Genomic DNA, 27,859 nt, shown 5'->3' with positions numbered 1-27,859 from the left:
GAAACTCCCAAACAGCTTGACGACTCACGAGCAATTAAAACATTCTTTCCCAGCTATTCACAGTCATCTACATAACATCTATAGCAGTGTTAAATCAATCTCGAAGAAGACAGGAAAAAACTGTAACTGTTAGAACTAGAAGTCAGGAATAACAAAAGCAAACAGGTTCATAAATTTAAGGAGTGTTTTCTGAAGACGTGATAAACTGACTAGAATGAGGGGGAGACTGGGGCACACTGCATCTGTGGTTCAAGAACTAAATTGCCAGTGCAGGGCCCAGAGGCAGACAGGATTCAAACAGAGGCAGACAGGATTCAAACAGAATTATTCTTTATGGACACGAATTTATGGACACGAATTGGAATTGTTAAAACATTCCTCACAGGAACATGCCCTACGGTCAGCCCTGGGCTGTATGCCATCCCTGTTCTCTGCAAGGCTCGAGTAGTGGAAGGTCTGGCTCCAGAAGGCAGCTGTACTTGAACCGGGGGAATTTCTCTCATGTACAGAAGTTATTTCTTCTCCTCCCAGCTATTCTTCTGTGGCCCCAGTGTCATAGATATCTTCTGTGTTTTTGCCCCATTGCTGGAGCTGTCCTGCAGTGCCAAGGTGCTCACGGTCTTTGATTTCATAATCTAGATTTTTGGATCCAATCTTCCTCTTCTCTCTCATGCAGTTTTCAGGTGTGTGTGTCCTGTATTGGCAGGCCAAGGCCTTATCCACCTGCTCTTCTGTCCTCACGAGTGTCACCGTTTTCTATGATACTGCCATCACTGTCTGTGAGAAGCCCAAATACAGCCCTCCTCAGAGATTTTAATGAAGCCCTTTCCTAAACCACTATCCTCCCCGTCAGCCCTCAGGTTGCCTAGAGGTGGTACGGGAAGGGTGAGAGAGGTTCAAGTGGATCTGCAGATGTCATCATAAGAGCTATCTCAAAGACCTTGGAAAGGACAGATGAATCAAAGACATTCCTCAGAACTTGGAAATGACAGATGTCAAACTCATCTGCTAATAGGAAGGCAAGCAGAAGGATGATAAAGCCTAATCAAGGAATAAAAAGACAGCCTTAGCCTTAGCCCCCAAACCAGACCTAAACTGAAGTCCTCAAAAGTTGCCCTTATCCTAAACCTTGAGCAGGATCCTTGAGCAAAACACCGATCCCCATCTCGATGCCTTGCCATTCACTTGACCCTGGAGGGTGACCTCTAATTCCTAAACATTAACCTGGTCATCTAACCCTCAAAGCCCTCCAGCATGCACACAGCACATCTCATCCTCAACCCCACTCCTATCCCTAACTTCAGCTGTTTGTCCCCTTGGGGCCGGGCAGGTACTGTGAGGTCCTGCAGCAGTCCCATGACATTGGAAGAGGCATGTGAGGTGACAGGTATGTGATCAGATCAGAGGCCACATGGAGGAGCTGGCTGGGAATGTTGGAATGGGATCAGGTGTGCCTCAGGATCTGTTGGGCATGCAGGAGGCACATGGCTGTGAAGGAGGCTGGGAGGCCACTTCTGTCTCTGGAGCTGACAGACCAGCAGGAGGAATGTGGCACAGACAGGGACTGTAAAGGCCAGAAGCATGCACAATGCATTGAAGATGATGGTGAGGCACCTTCTGTTCTGGTCAGGTGAGAGACCACAGGAAGGCTGATGGGATGGGAGTCATGCTTGAGGTATAGCTAGTGAGACCATAGAATCAGAGAATGGCTCCTATTGGAAGGGACATTAAAGGTCATCTAGTTCCAACCCCCTGGCCATGGACAGGGATGCCACCCATGAGATCAGGTTGCCCAGGGCCTCATCTAACCTGCTCTTGATCAGCTCCAAGGATGGGGCACCTCTAAGGTCTCTCAGCAAGCAGTTCCAGTTCCTCAGCTCCCTCTGAGTGAAGAGTTTCCTCCTAACCTCTAGTCTAAATATCCAGACTTTTACTTTAAAACCATTCTCCCTTGTCCTGTCATACAACTGAGCAAATAGTCACTCTCCATCTTTTTAAGAAGTCCCCTTTAAGTACCAAAAGACCACAAAGAGGTCACCCTGGAGCCTTCTCTTCTGTAGAATGATCTGCCACCAAGTATGATGGAGAGAGGCTTGGCAACTACATCAGCCAGTTCCCTCAGGACCCTGGGATGCAAGTCATCAGGCCCCATAGACATGTACCTGTTTAGTGTCATCAGGTGGTCGTGGACCTGCTCTTCACTCTCACCAGGTGGGACTTTTCACCCCCAGCCTCCATCTACAGGTTCAGGGAAATGAAAGACTTGGGAAGCCTGACTGGCAGGGAAGATTGAGGAAAAGACGTTGTTGAGTCCCTCAGCCTTCTCCATGTCCGTCATTACCAGTGCACCCTTCTCATCCGTCAGAGGGGGTACACTCTCTTCTTTTCTGAGCAGTGTATCTATAGAATCCCTTCCTATTATTCCTTGAATACGTTGAGAAGATCAGTTCCATCTGTGCCTTAACTTTCCTTATTCCATCTCTGCATATCCAAAACTAAAACATGCATAAGAAAACAATAACCCTGATTCCATAGAAGCCATTCTGGGAATGAAACATGTAGGTAGGAAACACAGTTCTGTGGAGGTGCAGAACTGATGGGCACATTGTACAGGATGCTCCTAAGGATCTTTTTGTCCTTTTCTCTTCTAACTACCATGGCAGTACTGTCTGAGGAATGGAGGAGCCAACAGAGGTGAGACAGATACTCTGCGATTGTGAATGTCATCAGAAGGCTGATCCCAATAAGATATGGGGAGATCAAGAGCAGCCTGGACAAGAGAGATGTGATATTTCGGGGTGGGAAGAAGAGCTTGGCCAACAGAAACTTATGATTTCATAGAAGTAGGAGGGTTTATGTAATGTGGATGCTGTGGTAACACTGACTTAAACTAGTCACATATGGCCCTTACCTTACATGAGCCAGTAATTTTAATGCCTAAACCTAAATGCTACTACAATACTCTGAAAGGAATCTTTTTTTATTATTATTATTTTTCTCTTGCTACCCTAATGCCTTCCCTTAACACTAACATGAAAATTCTCTATTTAACCCTAGACTCCTTGGCAGACCTAAAAAACCCCTAAACCACACAGCTTGTCCATACCTTAACCACAGACACGACACCACAAGCAGAACAACACACACTCCCACTAAAACTTTGCTTAGTCTCTAACCCAGAAAGAGTAAAACAGGTACCTAGGGGGCTAGAGAGAAGTCAGCTCTGCCTCAGGATCTCCTGCCTCTGCAGGAGGAATGTGACTGAGGCAGTGACTATGAGGTCACTTCTGTCTCTGCACTTCATAGGGCAGCAGCAGGAAAGTGTCACGGAAAGGGACTGTGAGGTCACCTGTGTCTGTAGGTGGCAGGTCACCTTTGACTTCTCAGCACTCCTACTACTCTGTTTTCTATTCTGTTCTCTAGCATTCCTAGACCTCTGTATTCAGTAAAAGAGTTCAAGGATGAGAAGAGCATGTATTGAGAGGAAGGCCATGAAAAGCCAACAGGAGAAGGGCCATTTTCTCCCCTGCAGGGGACTGACCCTGGGCAAGGCCCAGCTTGGGAAGCAGCCATGTGGGACATTCATCCCCAGAAGATCCTATGCCCCATCAGCACCCAATGTCCACCTGGTTTGAAGATACTGCAGAGAAGTTCTCAGAAACACTGCCAGGCACTGCAGATTGATAGGTTCACTGAGACTGGAGGGGACCTCCAAAGCCCATCTAGCCACCCACACTAGCCAAGCATGGACACCTAAACCAGGCAGCCCAGGCCCATTTCCAGATGGGCTTTTGTATCTCCAGTGATGGAAACTCCCGTACTTTTGGGGAAACATGATTCAGTGCATTTTGCACTTTCATTCCCATAGTTGGAAGGGGATGGATTCCCGAAGCGCGGCAAGCTGATGGGTTGTATCCTAGTTATTTGAAGTTTCCTGTTCTTGAGTCTTGCAACATGAATTTGCTGCAGATGTCCCAGGATGGTAAATAGATGCTCAAGTGTCTACTAGGAACAAAGGAGAGTATCTTGAGTTCCCAATGGCCATTTCGGCTTTAGATCAATTTCCGAAATTCACTGAAGAATGGGTGTTGTCTTTGAAGAGGTTTTATGTGCTGGACTGGACTGTAGTTGCAGGGATAAAGAGTGATGCCGGTAGCAGAGGTACCCGTGAAACTCCACCTGGCTCCAACTGAATCCCCCAAAGGGCTCTGGTCTCCTGCACGCCCTTTCTGATAGCTGCAAATCCAGGGAACTACTTCAAATACAACCGGGTCTCTGGTGGTTTCCCTGATTGCTTATGGTCAGACAGAAAAGTTCTGTGTCAATACCCAGTAACTTCATTAGTACTTAACTAATAGAGCAACTACTCATCACTTCAAATGATTTAATCCCTTCCATGGAATGTCACACAGTGTAGTTTCTACTATGTAGAAATGTGAGATTTCGGGATGTATTTTCATCGCAGGAGAAGAAATACTGGTGTTCATCTGTAGTTGCACTGTCCTCTCATAGTCTGTCACGATGTGCTCCCTCATCTTCCAGGCACATCCACAAGTTTTGTTTAAACAGACAATGCTGAATGTAGCTTTTCCAGCTATCTGCACCTATGCACTTCCCATGGTTCTGGTTTTCCCTCCTCTTACTCTTTGATCATTCACACTGCTCTCACCAACACAGTTGCTGCTTTGAGCATGAGGTAGAAGTAGCCCAACTTGCCCATCTATCAGCAATCTGTATTTTTTTTTCTTTTAGCAAGAACCTCATACTTCATCACTGAAATAATATGGTATGGATCAATGCTAACATTATTGTTCATAATTTCATATCTATCGGTATAAAATACTTCTCGTACATTCAATCTTTTGGGAAGGTAAACCTCACAGAAGGAATAGAAGATGAAGAGGTTTTTTATTATTTTATTTTATTTTATTTTATTTTATTTTATTTTATTTTATTTTATTTTATTTTATTTTATTTTATTATTTTAAAAATTGCTGCATGATTTCATTTTCTTTGGTTAGAAATAACAAAGACCCTTCTGTACCTGTGTACAGCCACATCTCTTAGGAAAGCAGGCAGGAGCTGCTGCAAAGGGGCTGTAACATCCAGCTGCAGCCTTGAGTGAAGTCTGGTGTAAGGAAATGAGAAGCAAGCGCCAGGTGGCCAATGAGAGAAATGGCAGGGCTCTGTGATGTTTCACCTGGCTGGCAGCTGAACACCACAGAGCTATTCGCTCACCCTCCCACCTCCTTCTCTGGAAGGAGGGAGAGAAACGAGAAAGTGAAGCCTGTGAGTGGAGATAAAGACTGTTTATTAAGACAGGAAAATAATAATAACAATAATAATAATAACAATAATGATGATAATAGTACTACTACTAATAATGTGTACAAAACAAGTGATGCACAATGCTCACTACTCGCTAACTGATGCCCAGCCTAACCCCGAGCAGTCCAGCCCTCTCACCCCTGCTAGCCAACTCCTATATATTGTTTAGCATGACGTCAGATGGTATGGAATACCCCTTTTGCTACTTTGGGTCACCTGTCCTGGGTCTGTCCTCTCCCAGCTCTTGCTGGCAGGACAGAGCAAGAAGCTGAGGCATCCTTGGCTTGGAGTAAGCATTGCTCTGCAACAATTAAACATCAGCATGTCATCAGCACTCTCCTCATGCTATGCCAAAACATAGCATTCTACCAGCTACTAGGAAGAAAATTAAATCTTTTCAAGACGAAGCAAGGACAAATGCTATAACTAGAGGTCACAAATTGCCTGAGATTAACTTCAGTTAAATTAGAAAAGTGAGATAGCCAATTTATTGCTAAGTAAATATTACCACTAGAATCAGTTTCTTCAGTGTGGCTTTCAGCTCCTGGTTCCTCATGCTATAGATGAGCGGGTTTACTGCTGGAGGTACCACTGAGTACAGGAATGACACCATCAGGTCCAAGGAAGGGGAGGAGATGGAGGGGGGCTTCAGGTAGGCAAGTATGGCAGTACTGACAAAGAGGGAGACCACGGCCAGGTGAGGGAGGCACGTGGAAAAGGCTTTGTGCTGGCCCTGCTCAGAGGGCATCCTCAGCACTGCCCTGAAGATCTGAACATAGGACAGAGCAATGAAAACAAAACAACCAAATGCTAAACATGCACTAACCACCAGAAGTCTAACTTCCTTTAGGTAGTCTGAATCTGAGCAGGAGAGCTTGAGGATGTGGGGGATTTCACAGAAGAACTGGTCCACAGCATTGCCTTGGCAGAGGGGCAGGGAAAATGTGTTGGCCGTGTGCAGGACAGCATTGAGAAAGCCACTGCCCCAGGCAGCTGCTGCCATCTGGGCACAAGCTCTGCTGCCCAGGAGGCTCCCGTAGTGCAGAGGCATGCAGATGGCAACGTAGCGGTCATAGGCCATGATGGTGAGAATATAAAATTCTGACTCAATCAAGAAGACAAACAGAAAGACCTGTGCAGCACAGCCTTGATAGGAGATGGCCCTGGTGTTCCAGAGGGCATTGGCCATGGCTTTGGGGACAGTGGTGGAGATGGATCCCAGATCAAGGACAGCGAGGTTGAGGAGGAAGAAGTACATGGGGGTGTGGAGGCGGTGGTGGCAGGCTACGGCACTGAGGATGAGGCCGTTGCCCAGGAGGGCAGCCAGGTAGATGCCCAGGAAGAGCGCGAAGTGCAGGAGCTGCAGCTCATGCTTGTTTGAGAATGCCAGCAGGAGGAACTCGCTCACAGAGCTGATGTTGGTTCTGGCCATCGGTTACTGCCAAGGATGAAAAAATCTTTAATAAATAAGAAGACATACCTGAGATAAAGTTCTTACATTTCTCACATAACTGCCCTGGAAACCATTTCAGTCAGACATTTAGCAGGTCCCTTTCTTGTGTTCTTCTTGATGCTGCCTGAAGGTGTCCGGGGTCGCAAAGGACCGTGCTCTGGGCAAGGAGTCAGTCCTGTCCCACAGCCAGAGGTAAAGAGGAAGATGGGGTAATCCCATATTCAATCACCTGATAATAAAGAATTTTTCAATATTGTTGCTCCCAATTCACCCAACTGTGGAGCAGGGCTGCTGGGATTTATTTTTGTATTTTCTGTCTTTCTGCCCAATCCACTCTGTTTTGTAAGGCATAAGTACTGGGCATTTCAAGTGAAAACTTGTATATCCTCAGATAAAGAGGATGATTCCTTTGGTGCCGAGTTTCATTTAGAGATGACAGCCATGCTTGGGCTCATTTGGCCTGTGCTGGTATTGAGCTACAGAATTAGCACTCGTAGGTTCATAGAGACATGGAGTCATAGACTATCCCAGCTTGCAAGGGGCCCACAAGGGTATTCAAATCCAACCCCTGAATCTGTACATGAAAACTCCAAGAGGACTCCAGTTTCAAAGTGCCCATCTCCAGACCCCTCACACTTTTCCCGTACTCCCCTTCCCCCAAGCACACCGAATGTCAGTGTGCTGCTGCCAGGGGAGGCAAGGCCAGGGAGGGACAGACGGACTCTCAGCAGACCCTCCTGTGCTGCAGCTCTGCCTGCAGAGGACGCAGCTCCTGCTCATTGTAAATGATGTGTGCTCTGCTTTGGCCTTCAGACACGTCCCAAAGACAGACAGTCATATCTTCTGTAGCTGCTAAAGATCAGCTAGTATAAACTACAATCCTGACAACGAATTACCATGAAACCTGCTTCCCCTCCACTGCAGGAGTCTGCAAGCACACTCTGCAGAAAAAGCCTTACCCTTCACATAAGCCAAGCCTCGATCTTCCTCTTGAATTGCCCCTCATAATGCCGTTATCTAAAGCACTGCAGAAACAGAGAGACCAACCCTGACAGATGCTATCAGGCATCGGATATGCCAGCTGTAGAAGACCCCTCTGGCAACCCCACCTGCAGTGCCCTGCTGCCAGAGCCTCACGGTGTCAAGAGCCTGCAGATGTGTCCTGCCACACACTACCCTTTGTTGTTGCGCTCCTCAATGCCTCCAAGCCCTCTCTCCTTCTCTCCTCTCTGTGTGCCAGCTGCGGTCAGAGCCCCCAGCCCTGCTGGCTTGTGCAGAGGAGCTGTTCCTGGGCACAGCTGTCTCTCTGCAGCCCTTCCAGGAGTTCCCCTTGGGCCCAGGAGCCTGGCCCAGCTCAGCAGCACAGCACCCGACCATGGCATCGCTTGCTCTGTGCCCTTGGGCTCCCTCGAGGTGTCCCCAAGGCCTCAGGGCTGACAGCTCCCCAAGGCAGCAGGGTCTCTGCTGGGGTGTGCTCATTGAGGCAGACTGAACTGATCATCTACTGCTCCTCTCTGAACACAAGATTTTTAGAAGTGTGATTTGCGCTGTTGGACTGTGATTATCAAACACGATGTGCTTTAACCTGGCAGGCAGCTCAGCACCACACAGCTGTTAGCTCACACCAACCCCCCCAAATTCTTATCAGTTGAGGTCAGCGCAGTTGAAAGGACTGAAATGGTAGAGAAAGAATTATAATAGCAATTATTTTTAGTACTATTATTGCTATGTACAAAACAAGTTAAGCACAGTGTAATTACTCATTACTGACTGATGTCCAGCCTGTCCCCAACTGGTAGAACATTCTGGTAACCATCTGCACCTGCTCTTCTTTGACCTTCATCAAGTCCACAAATGGAAGGGTCCTCCCAGGGACTAGGAAAGGTAGACAGCTCTTTAACATCCTCTCTCTCCAAAGCAGCTATCCCGAAACCCCACCTGTACCCTTTTGGATCTTGGAAGTACCCTCTCGTGGGGAAGTTTATGTCAAGGTTTCATAGATCAACATTCTTCTCCCTCCTTTCTTTTCTGGGCAGTAGTTCTCTTCCATTCTCAGGAGCCTGATTTTCACACTCTGTGTTTTCTCCTGCATGTAGAGGCAATGGATCCTGGCAGAGGTTGGTGCTCTGGCCTAGCAAGAGCAGACCTGGGGAGTCTGGTCTAGTCTGGGGCCTGTCACAGTGGCTGGAGTGGCTGCGGGACATGTCAAAGGTGTTGGAGTAGCTGCAGGGCCTGTCCCAGGGCTTGGAGTGACACTGACTGAGGCTGCCTTTGGAATTCCCTTTGGAATTGCCAAGGTGATAACCCCTCCTTTTCAAGCAATTCTGCAGTTTTTAAGGATTCTGCATGTGCTCAGGGGGGAAGTTTCAAAGCACTGGAGGTACCCAATGCTCTAGGTGCCTGCCCAGATCCTCCCATGCTCCCTGCCACTCCTCACTCTCCGGCCTTGGAGCGGTCTCTGGAGGGTATTCTTCAAGAGTTGTTTATCCTTAAAAAACAGTTGAAACACGTTCAGGAGACATCACAGTAGGACCATTCCATGGATATTCTAAGCTTTGTAGAGCTAGTGTAATTACCCTGGAGGAGAAGGGGGAGGTGAAGAAGTGAAGTGTCCCTCCCTTTTCTCCCCCTAGATTGGCTCCCTAAAGCAAAAAGGCCAAGAGTGTAATTCTTAATACTTTCTGAGTGATGGTTCCTGAGGAATGGACGTGATGGCAATGCTCAGTACAAAGAACAGATTTGTCACATGACCAGTAATTTTATAGACTCATAAGCCAGTGTTACACAACATAGCAAAATATCTTTAAACCAGACCCAGAAATGATAAATAGCACAATGGGAACACATGCAGCAAGTAATGTGCTATACAACACATTTCTGAAAACATGCCCAACAGACCTTAGATCCAAAACATCAACCTTGTGATCAGCAACTATTAAACTGGTCTAATGCTTATAACAATTTAACTTTAGCACTCTGTGGTAAGATCTGCCCTTATCTCAACCCTTTGTGCTCCACACCGTGTGCCAAAAGGACTTCTGTGGTTTAATGCAGCAGTTCGAGTACAAGGAATTATCTGAAGAGGTCCAGAGGAGGGCCACAAAGGCGATCAAGGGGCTGGAGCACTTCTGCTATGAAGGCACGCTGAGAGAACTGGTACTACTCAGAACGCGAGAAACCTTACAGCAACCTACTAGTGCTTAGAGAGGACCTACAGGAAAGCTGGGGAGACAGTCTTTGGGGGTGTAGTGATGGGACAAGGAGAAATGATGTTAAACTAGAAGAGGGTAGGTTTAAATTAAATATATGGAAGAAATTCTTTCCTCTGAGGATGATGAGGCACTGGAACAGGTTGCCTGGAAAAGCTGTGAATGTCCCATCCCTGGAAGTGTTCAAGGAGAGGTTGGAATGAGTTTTGAGGAACCCGGTCTAGTGTGAAGTGTCCCTGCCCAAGGCAGGGGGCGTGAAACAAGATGATCTTTAGGTCCCCTCCAAGCCAAACCATTCTATGATTCTATGATCCCATGTTTCTATGATTATCTATGACACTGCCATCATTGACCATGTGAAGCTCATAAAGGCTCTCCTCAGAGATTTTAACCAAGCCCTTTCCCAAAATTTCATCATCCCCCTGGCCAGTCCTCAGGTTGCTTAGAGTTGGTTTCAGAAGGGCGAGAGAGGTGCTTGTGCAGCTGCTGACATCGTCATAAGACCTATCTCAAAGACCTTGGAAAGGACAAATAGATCAAAGTCATTCCTGAGGACTTAGAAAAGGCAGATGTCAAACCCTTCTACTAGAAGGCTGAGCAAAAGGGTGATTAAGCCTAACCAAGGATTATAACGCCAGCCTTCACCCTAGCCCCCAGTCAAGAACTAAACAAATCTCCAATCTCCAAAGCTTGATCTTCCCCTATAAATTGAGCAGGCATCTTGAGAAGAACACCAATCCTTCCCTCAAAGCCCTACCATTCCCTTAACCCTAGAAGGTGACCTCTAATCCCTAAATGTTACTCTGAACACCTAATTCCCTAAGCTCTCCACCATGCACACAGCACATCTCAACTTCAACCCCACTCCTACCCCTAACTTCAGTTGTTTGTCTCTGTGGGGCAGGGCAGAGACTGTGAGGTCCTGCAGCAGTCCCATGGCAATGGAAGAGGCAAGTGAGGTGAAAGGTACATGATCAGATCACAGGCCACAAGGAGGAGCTGGCTGGGAATGCTGGGATGAGGCTGGATGATGATGCAGCGATGTAGCTGTGATGATGCTGTAATGATGCCATAATGATGCTGTGATGAAGCTGTGATGATGCTGTGATTACTCTGTGATGATGCTGTGATAAGGCTGTGATGATGCTGTGATGACACTGTGATGAAGCTGTGATGATTCTGTAATGATACTGAGATGATGCTGCAATTATGCTGCAATTATGCTGCTACGATGCTCTGATGATGCTGTGATAATGCTCTGATGATGCTGTGATGATGTTGCAAAGATTCTGTTATGACAGTGTGATGATGCTGTGATGAGTCTTTGAAGACGCTGTGATGATGCTGCGATTATGCTGTGATGACGCTGTGATGACGCTGAGGTGATGCTGCAATGATGCTGCAATGACGCTGTGAAAGCTGCTCCCCAACTTTCCTGTCGGCCCCTTTAGGCACTGGAAGGCCACTGTAAGGTCTCCCTGGAGCCTTCTCTTCTCCAGGCTGAACAACCCCAACTCCCTCAGCCTGCCTTCATAGGAGAGGTGCTCCAGCCCATTGATCATCCTTGTGGCCCTCCTCTGAACTCATTCGAATAGACCTGTGCCCTTCTTTTGCTCGGCGTCCCAGAGCTGAATGCTGTAGTTGAGGTGTGAGCTTACCTGGACTGAGTAGAGAGGGACAACCACTTCCATACTCCTGCTCACCACAGTATTCCTGGTAGAAGCCAGGATGCTCTTGGCCTTCTTGGCTACCTGATAACACTGCTGGCTCATATTTGACCAACTATCTACCACTATCCCTAGGGCCCTTTCTGCTTGGCAGCTCTCCACATGCTCTTCCCCCAGCCTGTGGAATTACATGGGGTTGTTGTTCACCAAGTGCAGGACCCAGCACTTAGCCTTGTGAACTTCACACAGTTGGCCTCATCCCATGGGTACAGCCTATCCAGATCCCTCTGCAGAGCCCTCCTACTCTTGAGCAGATCAACACTCTCTCTGAACTTGGCGTAACCTGCAACTTACTGAGGGTGCACTCGATCCCCTTGTCCAGATCCGTGTTGAAGATATTGAAGAGAGCTGGCCCTAGTACTGGGCCCTGGGGGACGCCACTAGTGACTGGCCTGCAATTGCCTTTGGATCCATTCACCACGACACTTTGGACCTGGACACCCAGCCCGTTTTTAGCCCAATGAATTGTACATCCATGAGGCCTTGAGCAGCCAGTTTCTCTGGGAGAATGCTGTGGGAAACAGTTTCAAAAGCCTTGCTGAGGTCTAGGTAGACCACATCCACAGCCTTTCCCTTGTCCACTGAGCACATCACCTTGTCTTAGAAGGAGATCGGATTTGTCAAGCAGGACCTGGCTTTGAAAAACCCATACTGACTGGGCCTCATTAACTGGTTGTCCTGAAAGTGTTATGTGATGGTACACAAGATAATCTTCTCCATGAGTTTCCATCACAACAAGTCAGACTGACAGGCCCGTAGTTCCCTGGATCCTCCTTCTGCCCCTTCTTGTAGATGGCTGTCACATTTGCTAGTCACCAGTCTACTGGGACCTTCTCTGGTAGCCAGGACTGCTGATCAATGATGGAGAGCAGCTTGGAGAGCACTTCAGCCAGCTCCCTCAGTACCAAGAGGTAGAGCACATCTAGCCCCCTAAACTTGCGTACATCAAAGGAATTCTCTAACCATTTCCTCATGGATTATGAGAGCTTCATTCTGTTCAAGGTCCTTATCTACCAGCTCAGAAGGCAGAGTACCAGGGGAACAATTGGTCTTGCTGTTAAAAACTGAGGTAAAGCATGCACTAAGTACATTATCTTGTGAGAGACAGCACAGTCAGTGTGAGCCATGTGCCTGCAGATATTAACAGCTGACAGAATGGAGCTTCTGTGCAGGGAAAGCTTGAGAACATGCATGAATTTGATGACAAAAACCTCTTGACATTTACAAGGAGGAGAAGCTACACTCCTGTAGCCGAGGAAGAGGAACCCCTCACATCAGGGCAGACTGGGACACTACCGAGTGAGCAGTGCCCCGGAGGAGAAGAGCCTGGGCACCACGAGGGATGCCATATGAGCAGTGGTGCCTGCTCACCAGGAACCAGGCCAGCTTCCTACAGAGCTGCCTTCTGAGGAGCATGGCCACCAAGAAAATGTGAGTTGTCAGGCTTAGCTCAGATGTGGTGTGACAGCACTCAGAGAGGGTTCTACAGCCAACAGGAAAAGAGGTACAAGTCTGAAAGTCCCTAGGACAGCCTGGTGTGGAGAGGAGCAAGAGCTCTACCAAAGCTGAAAGTCCCAACAGGATGCAGGTCTGTGTATCCATGGATATGGCTTTTGTCTCTGCCACTGAGGCCTATGAGGGCACAGCTTATTGTTAAAGCACCAGGGCCTCATTGCCTCCTCACATCCAATCATGTACCAGTCCAGGGTTGTACCATTCTCCTACACTTCGTCATGCACATCTCCAACTCTTACTGCCCCACGAAGAACCCTGAGCAAGCTGTCAGGGAAAGGATCTCCCATCCTTGAGTAGGGAGTCAAGACCTGACCCTTGTGCTTGGTGACACACATCCAGTTTTAATACACATCAGTGTCACCTTCACATTGCCTTTGTCTCCTTGTCCTCACTGCCTCCAGGGTTCTGCTCCAACAAGCTCCAAGGGAGGCTTTGTCAGTGCTGGCCCTCAGGGGGACTCTGCAGGAAACTTGCCTCTGACTTGCACTTCTGGAGAGATGTCTTCAATTGTCTCTGAGTGCCTGAGGTTCATGGGCTCATCAGCAAAGCCCCCAGAGGGGTGATTGCAGTGCCTTGGGCTGGTGCTGTGCTGCTGAGCTGGGCCGGGCTCGTGGGACAGAGAGAGCTCGTGGCAAGAGGGCCCTGGTGCAGAGAGACAGCTGTGCCCAGGAGCAGCTCCTCTGCACAGCGCAGAGCAGCTCCTCTGCGCAGCTTACCTCCTTGGGAGAACCTTATGGCCAGAACCACCAAATGCCCAACATCAGCTCTGAGTGAGTTCCTCCTGCTGGCATTCGTAGACACGCACGAGCTCCAGCTCCTGCACCTCGTGTTCTTCCTTGGCATCTACTTGGCTGCCCTCCTGGGCAACGGCCTCATCCTCACAGCCATAGCCTGCGACGACCGCCTGCACACCCCCATGTACTTCTTCCTTTCCAACCTCGCCCTCCTCGACCTGGGATGCATCTCCACCACTCTGCCCAAAGCCACGGCCAATGCCCTCTGGGACACCAGGGCCATCTCCTATCAAGGATGTGTTGCTCAGGTCTGTCTCTTTGTATTTTTGATGTCAGCAGAGTATTCCCTTCTCACTATCATGGCCTACGACCACTACGTTGCCATCTGCAAGCCCCTGCACTACGGGAGCCTCCTGGGCAGCAGAGCTTGTGCCCAGATGGCAGCAGCTGCCTGGGGCAGTGGTTTTCTCAATGCTGTCCTGCACACGGCCAACACATTTTCCCTGCCCCTCTGCAAAGGCAATGCTGTGGACCAATTCTTCTGTGAAATCCCCCACATCCTCAAGCTCTCCTGCTCAGATGCCTACCTCAGGGAAGTCGGGGCTCTTGTGTTTAGTGTTTCTTTACTATTTGGTTGTTTTGTTTTCATTGTAGTGTCCTATTTACAGATCTTCATGACTGTGCTGAGGATGCCCTCTGAGGAGAGCAAGCACAAAGCCTTTTCCACGTGCCTCCCTCACCTGGCAGTGGTTTTCCTCTTTGTCAGCACTGCCATATTTGCCTACCTGAAGCCCGCTTCCATCTCTTCCCCATCTCTGGACTTGGTGGTGTCACTTTTGTACTCAGTGGTACCTCCAGCACTGAACCCACTCATCTACAGCATGAGGAAGCAGGAGCTCAAAGTTGCAGTGAGGAAAATGCTTCTATATGTGCTTCTTAAGCATCAATGTTGTTAATAGTATTGTGATTTGTATTATATCATTTTTATCTTTAGTAGTATTATCATATTGTAATCATTAATAATAATCCTCTGAAGACTACCACTGTATTTGAGAAACGGACATGACAGATTTTCATATTATTTTTCTTTTATATTTTTTAAATAATTTTTAATATTGATTTAATTTATGAAGTAATTTATTTACTATGAATACATCTTCTAATCGACCAATTGAACCAGGCTTCCTCTGTAGGTATAGTCAATTAAGAAAAGAGCATAACTTCACTGGTCTCAGCTGCCATTTCTTGCCATCTGCTTTGGAGATGGGTGAGCAGCCGCAGCACGCAGGAGGGGCTCAGGACCAAGAGCCCATCTGTCACATGCAGGAGCAGCCCCGGTGGCCCTCGGGGCTGCCCCTCACTGCCCGCTGGGCTCTGCCTCTCTGCTGCCTTTCAGGTCGGGGCTGCTGCTTCCCTGGAGCCATGGCCATGGCCAGCAGCAGGACGTGGCCTTTTCCCTGCTGCTCTCTTTTGGTCTCCACATTGTTCTCTTGTGCTCTTGTACGTGGGTTAGCCATCAGATATCATGCACCTTGGTGACTTTCCTGATATTCTTACAGTGGCATCTCCTCCACATCTCTGTACACCTCTTCTAAAGCTGGTGTCAGAAATACACCCAAGGAGATCCTCCCTGGACAGCCCTCTTGTTTTTCTGGCCTTCAGGAAGGATCAGATTCCTATAGTGATCGCTGAAGGACAAAGGGCTGGACTGGGATCTGACTTCTTGGTAGCACACGGCCCAGCAAACAATACTTGGCCTTTCAGTGCCCTGGTAGTGTCCTGCATTTGCTCGGTCTGATGGCAAATGGCATGCTGGAGAGGAATCTGGAGCTGCTCTGTGGCACAGGCACTGTGTGCTGAGGATCTGCCAGGCAAGAGAGCAGGGCTCCTGCAGCTTCACGGACCTCCATCAATGAGCTGGGGCTGGCCCCTGCGCGGGGGCTGCAGGGAAGGCGCAGAGCTGCCTTTGTGCCAGCAGCTACTGTGCCTTGCGAGGGGCTGGGGCTGTGGTGGCCGTGCCCAGAGCCCTGAAGCAGCCTGTGGTGGGCTCTGCCCTGGGGCCAGTACAGCCTGGGCTGCTGGGCTGGGGAGAGGGCAGGGAGGAGGGGAGAGGTGGGCAGGGGCTGGGCTGGGCTGGGCAGTGCCCAGCAGAGGGCAACAGCAGCTTCAGGGAGTGGTGGCAGCATGTAGGGACGGGCTCCCAGCAGGGCTTGGTGCTGCAGAGCCAGGGCTGCGCCAAGGGAGCCCAGAGCTGCAGGGGCAGGGGAGAGGAGGCCGAGGGCCAGGGCGGCTGCTGCAGGGGCAGGGTGCTCAGCATGGCCCTTGCAGCCCCCTGCCCTGGGCCTGCCTCTGCCCTTGGGCTCGGCCCCGGCCTTAACTCTGCTAGCAGGAGCGCTCTTGCCATGCGCTTCCTGGCCTCCCCTCAACTTCGCACAGCTGCTGCCCACTCAGGCTGCTGCCACAAACGTGTCCTCACTAGCAGCACCACCCCTTGGGCTGCTTCTGCTGGCCTCCCCCACCCAACTGCCTTGACTCCTTGTCTCTGCTGGGCCCCACATTCCACACTCAGATGCGTCCCTTGGCTGTCGGCTCCCTTTCTCCTGCCCTGTGGGAATACCAAGCTGGAGTGGACAGGTTACCTTTATATGTGGTGGTGCTTGTGTAATTCACGTTGATGATGGCACAAATGCCGGTTCCTTCACCAGTGATGCACATCCTTCTTCATGCTAGGCCAAACTCAACGTCCTTCTCACTTCTTTTTCTCATGGATTAACTGGATTAGATCTCCTTGATTATTCTGAGGCACAATGCAATGCTTTTTGCCTTCTGCTACTCCAGCACAATATTTGTGACCTTCCCTTACTCTGCACATTGACCTCACGGGTCATTCCGTATTTGTTGCTTTCAAATCCTTAGTTGGACGGGGGCCATTTCCGTTCAGGTGGGGCAAGCTGATGTGTTCTGTTTCAGCCATTTGAAGCATGCTATACTTGAGTTTATCAGCCTGAATTTGCCAAAGATGACCCAGGAAAGTAAACAGATGTTCATGTGTCTAGTAGGAATAAGGGAGAGTATCTCAGCTTTCCAATGGCTATTTCAAATCCAGGACAGTCCCAGGAACCCACTGAAGAAGAGCTTTGTCTTTGAAGGGGTGTTCCTGTGCTGGACTGGACTGCAGTTACAGGGACAAAGACCACTGCTGGCAGTGGAGGTGCCCTGGGAACTCCACCTGGCTCCAATTGATTTTCCCAACGGGTTTTGGACTCCTGCAGGTCTTTTCTGACATCTGCCAGTCCAGAGAAGTTTCTTAAATGCAACAGGGCCACTAGAGGTTTTCCCTCGATATGCTCATGGTCAGACAGCTGAATGTCCCCTTTCCAGCTGCCTGTCTGGACCTGGAGTTCCCATGGTTCTCCTGGTTTGCCTTCCCCTTTCTCTTTGATCATTCAGACCGCTCTCACCAACCCAGTTGCTGCTTGGAGTTTCAGTGAATTCAAGCTCGCCCATCTCTTAGCATCCTGACTAATGATTTCCTTAGAAAGAACTCATCATTTCTCATTGAATTTTTATGATATGGATTAATATTAACACAATTACTTAAAATTTCCTATTAGTCCGTGTAAAATATATCACGCACAGTCATCCTTTTGGGAATGTAAACATCACTGGAGGCAACAAAATAAGGAACTTGAACTTTGTTTTTTTTTTTGAAAATTGCAGCATGATTTCCTGTTGTTTGTTTTGAAATAGGAAAAACCCTGCTCTTCCCACCCAAGCAGGGCTTCAAAGGAGAAACCCTAGACCAATATAACCAGGAGAATGATGCTCTAAACTGAAACACAACAAAATTCAGCCTTTAAAATGAGGAAAGATTTTTATTAGATGCTCTTTGAAATCTTCCCCCTTAACTAGAAAATGAAATCTCTACAATTAGCTGAAAAAGTCTTGAAGACTTGAAGAAAATGGTGGGAGATATATGGCTCCTTAGGAGTTTCTGTGTTTTAATGAGTTCCATGGTGTATTTTGGTGCTGAGGCTATGAAGTTCAGGTACTGAGAAGAGAACAATGCAACTGCTAGAGAAAGTAAAGTCAGAAGGACAAGTTGAAGTGACTTGGAGTATTAATGGTCCCCACTGAGGGCTTTTACCAACAAAGCCTCCCCAAGAACTTATTAGGGCAGATAGTTGGAGGCCGTGACTACAGACAGGCAAAGCACTGTGCTGAGAAAAGTTTTGGTTTTCTTTGATGAAGCAGAAGGGCCAAGGCCTGCCACCAGCTACTGGAGGGGAGATCCTGTACCCCATGTCTGGCTCCAGGCTTTTGCTGTGGGTATGTGGGATGTGGTGGGCAGTGTGATACCTTGGGAAGAACACAGGTATGACACCTCCCAACCTCTGCACAGGGTAGCAAGGAAGCAATGATGGCCCATAGCAATGAGTATAACGTGTCTCCTCTTAATCTCTAGACAAAGGGACAAAAATGTCAGGGCTGTTGGGTCCTTCCATTCTTGCCAGCACCCACCTCTTTTTCCTCTATGCTGTGTCACACTTAGTCCTATGTCCCTGAACTCTACAGACACCCATCTCATTTCATGACCTTGCTTTCATCCTGGCATTTCCATCATTTCACCAATGTTTCATCAACTCTCACCAATTGTTCCTTGAAACACAAAGCTAGGGTCTGAGCACAGACACTCTTTAGGTGACCTCGAGTACAACAGCACCATCCGTTCAGGAATATTTCTTCCTCCTTCTGACAAGAGCAACCTTCCATGGTGCACTTAGTGGCAGTTTTTTTCTCTCCTGCTCTTTCCTACTGCCAAGGGAAGCTCCACCAGGGTGGAAACCACTCCTGAAGTAGGCATCCCAACCCAGCAGGCTCCTTGCGGCATCGCAGCCAACCAGACACAAGTCACCTCAGCAGCAGCTTCCAAGCCAGGGGCCTGCTGCTGGCCTTGAAGCTTCTTGGCTACACACAGCCAAGCCCAGAGCATTCCCGTCTATCTCCTCCTTGTGGCCCACAAGCTGATCAGATCCATGGCCCCTCACATCCATCTTTGAATGCCATGTAACTGCAGAACAACCTCATGGGTCCTACCCTGCCCCATGCGCCTAGCACCTTAAGTGCTTGGGATAAGTGCCAAGCACCTTAAGTGCTTAAGAATAGGGTTAGGAAAAGGGTTGGATGTGAAGAAGTTAATGCAAAGGAACCGTGACTTTGGGTGTTAGGCCTTCATGTATGAGATTAGGGACTAGGGCTCACCTTTCTGTGACAGAGATTAATCAAATGAGTAGTGGAAGGGTTTGGTGTTCGGCTTGTGGTGTCAGGTCTTTGGTTAGGGTATGTAAAAATTCTTTGGTTTAGGATTTTGTTTAGGTTTGCAAGAAATCTAGGGCTAAATAGAGTGTGTTAATCGTAGTGTTAAGGGCAGGGATCAGGGTGAAGAAGAGAGTAAGGGTGATGTAATGCAGCTGTGGACTAGTTTTGGCTTCAAGGGATCTTGTGGTCAAATATTAGAGCAGCGGATTCCTGTCAGGGTGTGGGGTAGCATTTAGCTTTATGGATTAACGTTACTGGTTAAAATAGTGCAAGGGCCTCACATGACTGCTTTAAGTCTGCTTTATGGTAGGATCAACATTACCTGAACATTCTTACCTCTGCAAAATCATTAGCTTCTGCTGTCCACGCTCCTTACCCCTCCCACAAATCTCACATCTCTGTTGGCCAGGCTTCTCCTGACTTCCCCATATCAGTCATCTTCTTAGGGGAAGTTTGGAGAACCAGTATGGAGAAGGAGAGAAACGTCTGTAGGAGCACCCTGCACAATGGGCCCAGCAGTTCTACAACACCACAGAAACAGGCCTGAAGGATGAGTTTAGGCAAAAGCTGATACCTCTGACATGACAACACCTATTCAAGACCTCTTCCTCTATGGGGCCTACCAGCTACTTAGAAAGAGGGAATCTCACAAACTGTGTGCAGAGCAGGCGCATCTGCTGGCCTGTCATGAAGACCAGCAGATGTGAGCCTAAAGGCACAGACCCCAGCCAGAAGTCAAGGTTTGAGCTGTCGGCTACTTCAGAAAGAAGTCAACTCCCAGCCACTTAACAGCCATTAGTTTCCTACTGGGCTGACAGCTCCCGAGGCACCACTGCACTCGTAATACCACACCTACCAAACACCCCCATTTTGGCCCAGAATCTGCCCAGCTAGAAGTGAGCTGGTGGTGATCCTCCAAGCTCATGGTACACCTGCTGGGCTCCCAGCCTCTCTGACACACAGGAGCCAGTTCTGTGCCAGTCCTGTGAGGTGCTAGGGCAGGAGGAACCTTGCAGGTAATGTTCCAGCCCCATGTCTGTTGGCAGTCTCTCAGCTCCTTGTGCACAGTGAAGATCACACTCAAGTCCAGAAGCCTGAAGCAGACCTAGAAGACACTCAGGGGAAGCACCAGCCCCAGCTCCAGCCCCATCTGGCGGTGCTGCTCTGCAGAGCGAGGGGGCTGTGGTGTCTGGGGCACGGGGGCACTCTGCACGGCCATGCTGGGCAGGCTGGGAGGCAGACCCAGCTCATGGGGTCACTGCCATTGCTCCAGGGCTGCAAGGAATCACTCGTCAGGCTCCTTTGCTGAGGTTTATGTGTGTTCTGGGGCTGCAGAGCTGTCCTCTGCCTGCTCACACCAGACTGAGCACTTGAGCTCTGCTCAGGCCACCTCGGAGGAGTTCCCTCCTTAGGAGGGAAGTGCTGTAGTGGAGGCCAGCTGTGCCACTGCCGTGCCCACTGCCTGTCCCTGCCTGCAGTCCCAGCACAGCCCCACAGCAGCACTGGCACCAAGCTCCAGGAGCAGCCGGGCCTTACCCCACCAGCAGGGCTCTGCAGGAGAGGCACGTGTTTTGCTGGAGGCACCACTGAGTACAGAACTGCCACCATCTGGTCCAGGGATGGGGAGGAGACTGAGGGGGGCTTCAGGTAGGCAACCATGACAGGCCTGAGGGAGATGCACACCATGGCCAGGTGAGGGAGGCATGTGGAAAAGGCTTTGTGCCGGCCCTGCTATAGAGACGACAGGACTGTCACCTAGATCCACAAGGTCGAATCCAAATACACTGCTCCTACTCGTGGCAGCTGGGCTCTTGGCCCTGAGCCCCTCCTAGATGTTGGGGCTGCTCCCGCAGCTCGACAGAAGATGGGAAGAGAAGGAAACTGAGACCAATGAATTTCTGCTGAGTTCTTCATTGTCTTTCTCTACCAAAGAAGCCCGGTTCTGTATGTACAATAGATGATGTGGTTAAATCTTGCTAAAAGTGTAACATTCAGAATGGTAAGAATGAGATTATTAAAAACAAAATGAAATATTGTTAAAATACTAACAGAGAAAAATAATTTAAAAAATGTTGTGTCATTTTCCCAAATACACTTTGATTTCTCTTGGGATTCTTATTAATGACAATGTTATGATAATAGTAATGATAAAAATGACATGATATAATGTGAATCAAAATATTTGCATATTATTAAGAATATATCTTCTGAACACATCATGGATGCTTAAGAAACATGTGTGGAAACAGTTTCCTCACTACATTCTTGAGCTCCTGGTTCCTCATGCTGTAGATGAGGGGGTTCAGGGCTGGAGGCACCACTGAGTACAGAACTGCCACCACCAGGTCCAAGGATGGGGAGAAGAGAGAGGGGGGCTTCAGGTAGGCAAATATGCCAGTGCTAATGAACAGGGAGACCACAGCCAGGTGAGGGAGGCATGTGGAAAAGGCTTTGTGCCGGCCCTGCTCTGTTAAATGTTAAAGAAACACTAAACACAAGTGCCCCAGCTTCCCTGAGGTAGTAGTCTGAGCAGGATAGCTTGAGGATCTGGGGGATTTCACAGAAGAACTGGTCCACAGCATTGCCATGGAAGAGGGGCAGGGAAAATGTGTTGGCCGTGTGCAGGACAGCATTGAGAAAGCCACTGCCCCAGGCAGCTGCTGCCATCTGGGCACAAGCTCTGCTGCCCACGAGGCTCCCGTAGTGCAGGGGCTTGCAGATGGCAATGTAGCGGTCATAGGCCATGACAGTGAGAAGGGAATACTCTGCTGACATCAAAAATACAAAGAGACAGACCTGAGCAGCACATCCTTGATAGGAGATGGCCCTGGTGTCCCAGAGGGCATTGGCCATGGCTTTGGGCAGAGTGGTGGAGATGCATCCCAGGTCGAGGAGGGCGAGGTTGAAAAGGAAGAAGTACATGGGGGTGTGGAGGTGGTGGTGGCAGGCTACGGCGCTGAGGATGAGGCCGTTGCCCAGGAGGGCAGCCAGGTAGATGCCCAGAAAAAGCACGAAGTACAGGAGCTGCAGCTCGCGCGTGTCTGCGAATGCCAGCAGGAGGAACTCATTCACAGAGCTGATGTTGGGCATTTTCTGACATTCTCTGTTGGAGAGCAAAAGTGAGAGCAAAGTTAGAACTGATTTGGATGAGGAAAACCTATTACAAGTCATAGAGAACCCCCAAACAGAGCCTCTCTCTTTGCAGCAGAACCTTTCTGCAGCTCTCCTCCTTGAGCTGTGGCTGGTGCTGGCTGAGAGTGGCACTGGGTGCAGGGGCTGCTGTGGGCTGCTCTGCAGAGCGAGGGGGCTGTGGTGTCTGGGGCACGGGGGCACTCTGCACGGCCATGCTGGGCAGGCTGGGAGGCAGACCCAGCTCATGGGGTCACTGCCATTGCCCCAGGGCTGCAAGGAATCACTCGTCAGGCTCCTTTGTTGGGGCTGCTGTGTGCCCTGGGGCTGCAGAGCTCTCCTCTGCCTGCTCACACCAGACTGAGCACTTGAGCTCTGCTCAGTACACATGGGACACAACATGGTGCTCAGCGGTAAATATTGGGGTCATCTTTCCAAGCTAAGGTACCAGTTTCTCAGAGACTGGCAGCACAGTGGTCTGCTTATGGGAATTGAAGAGTTACTAAATATTCCTCATGTTCGGGGTTGGAATTTCTTTTTCTTTCATTTTTCTTTTCCTTTTCTTTACTTATGTTTCTATCTCTGAGTTTTTATGTGTTTTGTTTGTTTGTTTGTTTGTTTGTTTTGGTTTGTTTTATTTTGTTTTCCCCATCTCCCTCTAGAGGAGGAGGAAGTAGGTATTCCCTCCTCTACCTCTAGAGGAGGAGGAAGCAGGCAGCTCATACATGTGTAGTGTCTGGTTGGGGTGAGCAAGGAGGAGGCTGGCTATGGTGCCAGGAAATGGAGGTCCGTGAAGCTGCAGGAGCCCTGCTCTCTTGCCTGGCAGATCCCCAGCACACAGTGACTGTGCCCCGCAGGGCCAGCCCCGCTCCCCAGGCCAGCACAAGAGGCCTGGCCCAGCCACAGAGCAGCCTGCCCCGAGCAGGGGCCTGCACAAAGAGCTTTCCCTTTGCCCTTTCCCCATCAGTGCAGGCCCAGCAATGCTGCCTTGATCTTCCCCAGGGCCATCCCTGCTCCCAGAGAGCCTTACCCAGGGCAGTGTGTCCATGCTGGCATGGCTGGCCATTGCTGCTTCCCTCCCTGTGCTTCCCGCAGGGCCCCGAGCTGGTGGTGCTGCTGTGAGAGCCAGGGGCTGTGGTGACCCGGGACCCCACGCGTCTTCGCCCTGCCCGTGCTGCTAAGGCTGGGCAGCAGACCCAACTCCATGGGGATCTCTGCGGCTGAGCCCCTTTCCATCTGCCCTGATGGCTCAGCAGCACAGGGCAGTGCTGGGCAGGGCCATGGGGTGTCTCTGAGGGCACAAAGGGCAGGCGAGTGCTGCACCAGACCTGGTCCATGAGGCCTCAAGAAGGTTATCCTCAATTACTCTACACTCTTAGGGGCCTTTGTCTTCTGGCTCTTCACCACCACTCCTGGCATGGCAGAGCTGTCCTTAGCCCATGGACTCTTCATATTCCCCTTTTTCTTTACCAAACTCCTCTTTGGATGGCCATTAATTTTATGAGGTTCTAATCCCTACCAACTTAGTGTTGCATGTTCTCCCTCCAGATCCCCTGACATCTCCTGGCAGCTCCAGATTCCTCTCCAGGCTTACAGTGGCCATGAGCCCCACTGCAGGGGGGCAGTGCCATGCAGATGAGTCCAAGACCAGTTGCTGTCAGGAGCTGCCATAAAGCTCTTGGTCAATCCCTTGGTCCCTCACAGACTGTCCTTGGAATTTAAGTCTATGTTCTTCATTCCCGGAAGCCCCAACTAAAACCCCATTTGTTACTGTGGTGCTAGCAGGGAGGCAGGGCTGCACAGTGACCCAGGGCTGCACAGTGCCTGCTGCTGCCTGCAGCCACAGGGATGTCACTGTAGAGACAACAGGACTGTCACCAAGGTACACGAGATATCAGGGCTTAGCCAGAAAAAAAGAAGCACAATGTGGAAGCCAAAAGAGAGCAGCAGTGACAAGGCCACGTCCTGCTGCTGGCCGTGGCCATGGCTCCAGGGAAGCAGCAGCCCCGACCCAAAGGCAGCAGAGAGGCAGAGCCCAGCGGGCAGTGAGGGGCAGCTCCAAGGCCACCGGGGCTGCTCCTGCATGTGGCAGCTGGGCTCTTGGCCCTGAGCCCCTCCTGTGTGCTGGGGCTGCTCCCCCAGCTCCAGAGGAGATGGGAAGAGAGGGATCCTGAGACCATTGAACTTATGCTGTCTTCTTGATTGTCTATACCTACAGAGGAAGCCTAGTTCAATAGGTTGAATAGAAGATGTAGTCAAAGTAAATAATTACTTAATAAATTAAACCCATATCAAAAGTTATGAAAATAATAAAAATGAAAAATGAAATGAAAATCTCTCATGTCAGTTTCTCAAATAGAACGGTAGTGTTTAGAAGATTATTATTATTATTACAATATGATAATAATAGTAAGTAAAAAAATGACATGATACAAATCACAATAATGTTAACAACACTGATGCTTAAGAAGCACATATAGAAACAGTTTCCTCACTGCAACCTTGAGCTCCTGGTTCCTCATGCTGTAGATGAGGGGGTTCACTGCTGGAGGTACCACCGAGTAGAGAAGTGACACCACCAAGTCCAGAGATGGAGATGAGATGGAAGCGGGCTTCAGGTAGACAAAAATGCCAGTGCTGACCATCAGGGAGACCACGGCAAGGTGAGGGAGGCACGTGGAAAAGGCTTTGTGCTTACCCTGACAAGAGGGCATCCTCAGCACAGCCCTGAAGATCTCCACATAGGACACCACAATGAAAACAAAACAACCAAATGCTAAAGAAAGACTAAACAGAACTGCCCAAACTTCTCTGAAATAGGCATGTGAGCAGGAGACCTTGAGGATCTGGGGGATCTCACAGAAGAACTGGTCCACAGCATTGCCTTGGCAGAGGGGCAGGGAAAATGTGTTGGCCGTGTGCAGGACTGCATTGAGAAAGCCACTGCCCCAGGCAGCTGCTGCCATCTGGGCACAAGCTCTGCTGCCCAGGAGTCTCCCGTAGTGCAGGGGCTTGCAGATGGCAACGTAGCGGTCGTAGGCCATGATGGTGAGAAGGAAATACTCCAATGACATCAACAAGACAAAGAGAAAGACCTGTGCAACACATCCTTGATAGGAGATGGCCCTGGTGTCCCAGAGGGCATTGGCCATGGCTTTGGGCAGAGTGGTGGAGATGCAGCCCAGGTCGAGGAGGGCGAGGTTGAGGAGGAAGAAGTACATGGGGGTGTGGAGGCGGTGGTGGCAGGCTACAGCGCTGAGGATGAGGCTGTTGCCCAGGAGGGCAGCCAGGTAGATGCCCAGGAAGAGCGCGAAGTGCAGGAGCTGCAGGTCGCGTGTGTCTGCAAATGCCAGCAGGAGGAATTCGCTCACTGAGCTGATGTTCATCATTCTTTGACCTCGAAAATGGCTGTCTGTTGAAGAGGAGAAGGCAGAGCAGAGTTAGAACAGAGTATTTAAACTAAAACCTATTACAAGCCTAAGAACACCCCCAGCCCAAGCCCCTCTTCTTGCAGCAGAACCTCAAAGGCTCTCAAAGCCTACTGCATTTCCCACGTCCCCTCCAAGAAACAAGACCCAGCAGTATACCCTTCCAGGACCTGCAGCTGCATGGCCCTGCAGCCAGGCACTTACCTTGTCAAGGGCTGTTCACATTTCTCCAGCAGGCAGCTCTCAGCATCCTCCCACTGCCAACTGCCTTCTGCCTCTCTCTCGTTTTCTTCTCTCTGTGTCTGTGCCTCTGTGTCTCTTTCCTGCTGCGCTGTGCAGAGGAGCTGCTCCTGGGCACAGCTGTCTCTCTGCACCAGGGCCCTCTTGCCACGAGCTCTCTCTGTCCCACGAGCCCGGCCCAGCTCAGCAGCACAGCACCAGCCCAAGGCACTGCAATCACCCCTCTGGGGGCTTTGCTGATGAGCCCATGAACCTCAGGCACTCAGAGACAATTGAAGACATCTCTCCAGAAGTGCAAGTCAGAGGCAAGTTTCCTGCAGTGTCCCCCTGAGGGCCAGCACTGACACAGCCTACCTTGGAGCTCGTTAGAGCAGAACCCTGGAGGCAGTGAGGACAAGGAGACAAAGGCAATGTGAAGGTGACACTGATGTGTAGGAAGACTGGATGTGTGTCACCAAACACAAAGGTCAGGCCTTCTCTCCCAACTCAAGGAAGGGAGATCTTTCCCTTCACAGAGTACTCAGGGCTCTTTGTGGGGCAGTAGGAGATGGGGATGTGCATGGCCAAGTGTAGGAGAATGGTACAACCCCTGCCTGCTTCATGGGTTGGCGAGGAGTTAATTAGGCTCCATTGCTTTAGTGATTAGCTTTGTCCTCATAGGGCTCAGTGACAGAGAGAACAGCTGTAGCCATGGACACAAATATCTCATAAGACAGCTCTGTAGGAAGCTGGCCTGGTTCCTGGTGAGCAGGCACCACTGCTCATATGGCATCCCTCGTGGTGTCCAGGCCTTCCTCTTCCTGGACACTACTCCTCAGCAGGGTCCCGCCAATGTGTGGGGTTCCTCTTCCTCTGCTGAAGGACTGAGCTCTTCTCTCTTGTAAATGTCAAGCGGTTTCTCTCGACAAAATCCCACAGTTTCTCGATGTTCGCCCATGTCCTGGTTTCAGTTAGAACAGAGCTAATTTTCTTCCTAGTAGCTGCTAGGGTGCTATGTTTTCACTTAGGATGAGAAAAGTGCTGATAACACGCTGATGTTTTAATTGTTGCAGAACAGTGCTTACACCAAGCCAAGGACGTTTCAGCTTCTCACTCTGTCCTGCCAACGGGCAGGCTGGGGGTGCAACAGGAGCTGGGAGGGGACAGACCCAGGACAACTGACCCAAACTGGCCAAAGGGGTATTCCATACCATCTGATATTGTGCTAAACAATATTTAGGGGTGGCTAGCTGGGGTGGGGGGCCAGCACTGCTCAGGGTTATGCTGGGCATCGGTCAGCAGGTGGCGAGCACTTGCATTGTGCATCACTTGTTTGTACACATTATTAGTAGTAGTAATATTATCATCATTGTTATTATTATTATTATTATTGTTATTATTATTATTATTGTTGTTATTATTATTTTCCTGTCTTATTAAACTGTCTTTATCTCAACTCAAAGGCTTCACTTTCCTGTTTCTCTCCCCCATCCCAGAGAGGGAGGGGGGAGGGTGAGCGAACGGCTGTGTGGTGTTTAGCTGCCGGCCAGGTTAAACCACGACAGTCTTTTTGGTGCCTAACTTGGGGCCCAAAAGTTTGAGATAACGGCAGATCTGACCAGAGTGTGTTAAAATAAAATTGGTATAAGTATTAGACCTGCTTAATAGTTACTTGTCATAATGCTGATTGCTTTAATCTCAACTCTGCTGCGCCTGTTTTCCAAATTGAGTATTATAGCACAATATTTTCCGTGTTTGCTCTCTGTCATGTTGCCCTTATCCTCTCCGGGCCATGGTT

General features: G+C 49.6%; 2 protein-coding genes and 1 long non-coding RNA gene across 3 annotated transcripts in view; 1 reads left to right on the top strand and 2 right to left on the bottom strand.

Moving 5' to 3' along the window:
- LOC137846970 (uncharacterized) overlaps positions 1-27,859 on the top strand; it is a 475,040-nt gene that overhangs the window by 215,514 nt on the left and 231,667 nt on the right. The window lies entirely within an intron of this gene.
- LOC137847415 (olfactory receptor 14C36-like) lies at positions 5,822-6,409 on the bottom strand. Its single transcript, XM_068665691.1, has one exon. The coding sequence runs from the start codon at positions 6,407-6,409 to the stop codon at positions 5,822-5,824; it is 588 nt and encodes a 195-aa protein (XP_068521792.1).
- LOC137847413 (olfactory receptor 14A16-like) lies at positions 24,862-25,803 on the bottom strand. The gene has a single exon (XM_068665690.1). The coding sequence runs from the start codon at positions 25,801-25,803 to the stop codon at positions 24,862-24,864; it is 942 nt and encodes a 313-aa protein (XP_068521791.1).

The sequence above is a fragment of the Anas acuta genome, chromosome W, assembly GCF_963932015.1.
Source record: "Anas acuta chromosome W, bAnaAcu1.1, whole genome shotgun sequence".
Taxonomy (NCBI): Eukaryota; Metazoa; Chordata; class Aves; order Anseriformes; family Anatidae; genus Anas; species Anas acuta.
Note: the sequence above shows the minus strand (reverse complement) of the source record. Positions and strands in the feature narration are given on the sequence as shown.

What these genes read in the sequence shown, in the direction of transcription:
- LOC137847413 (XM_068665690.1), bottom strand. Translation starts at nt 25,803, where the DNA reads ATGATGAACATCAGCTCAGTGAGCGAATTCCTCCTGCTGGCATTTGCA.
- LOC137847415 (XM_068665691.1), bottom strand. Translation starts at nt 6,409, where the DNA reads ATGGCCTATGACCGCTACGTTGCCATCTGCATGCCTCTGCACTACGGG.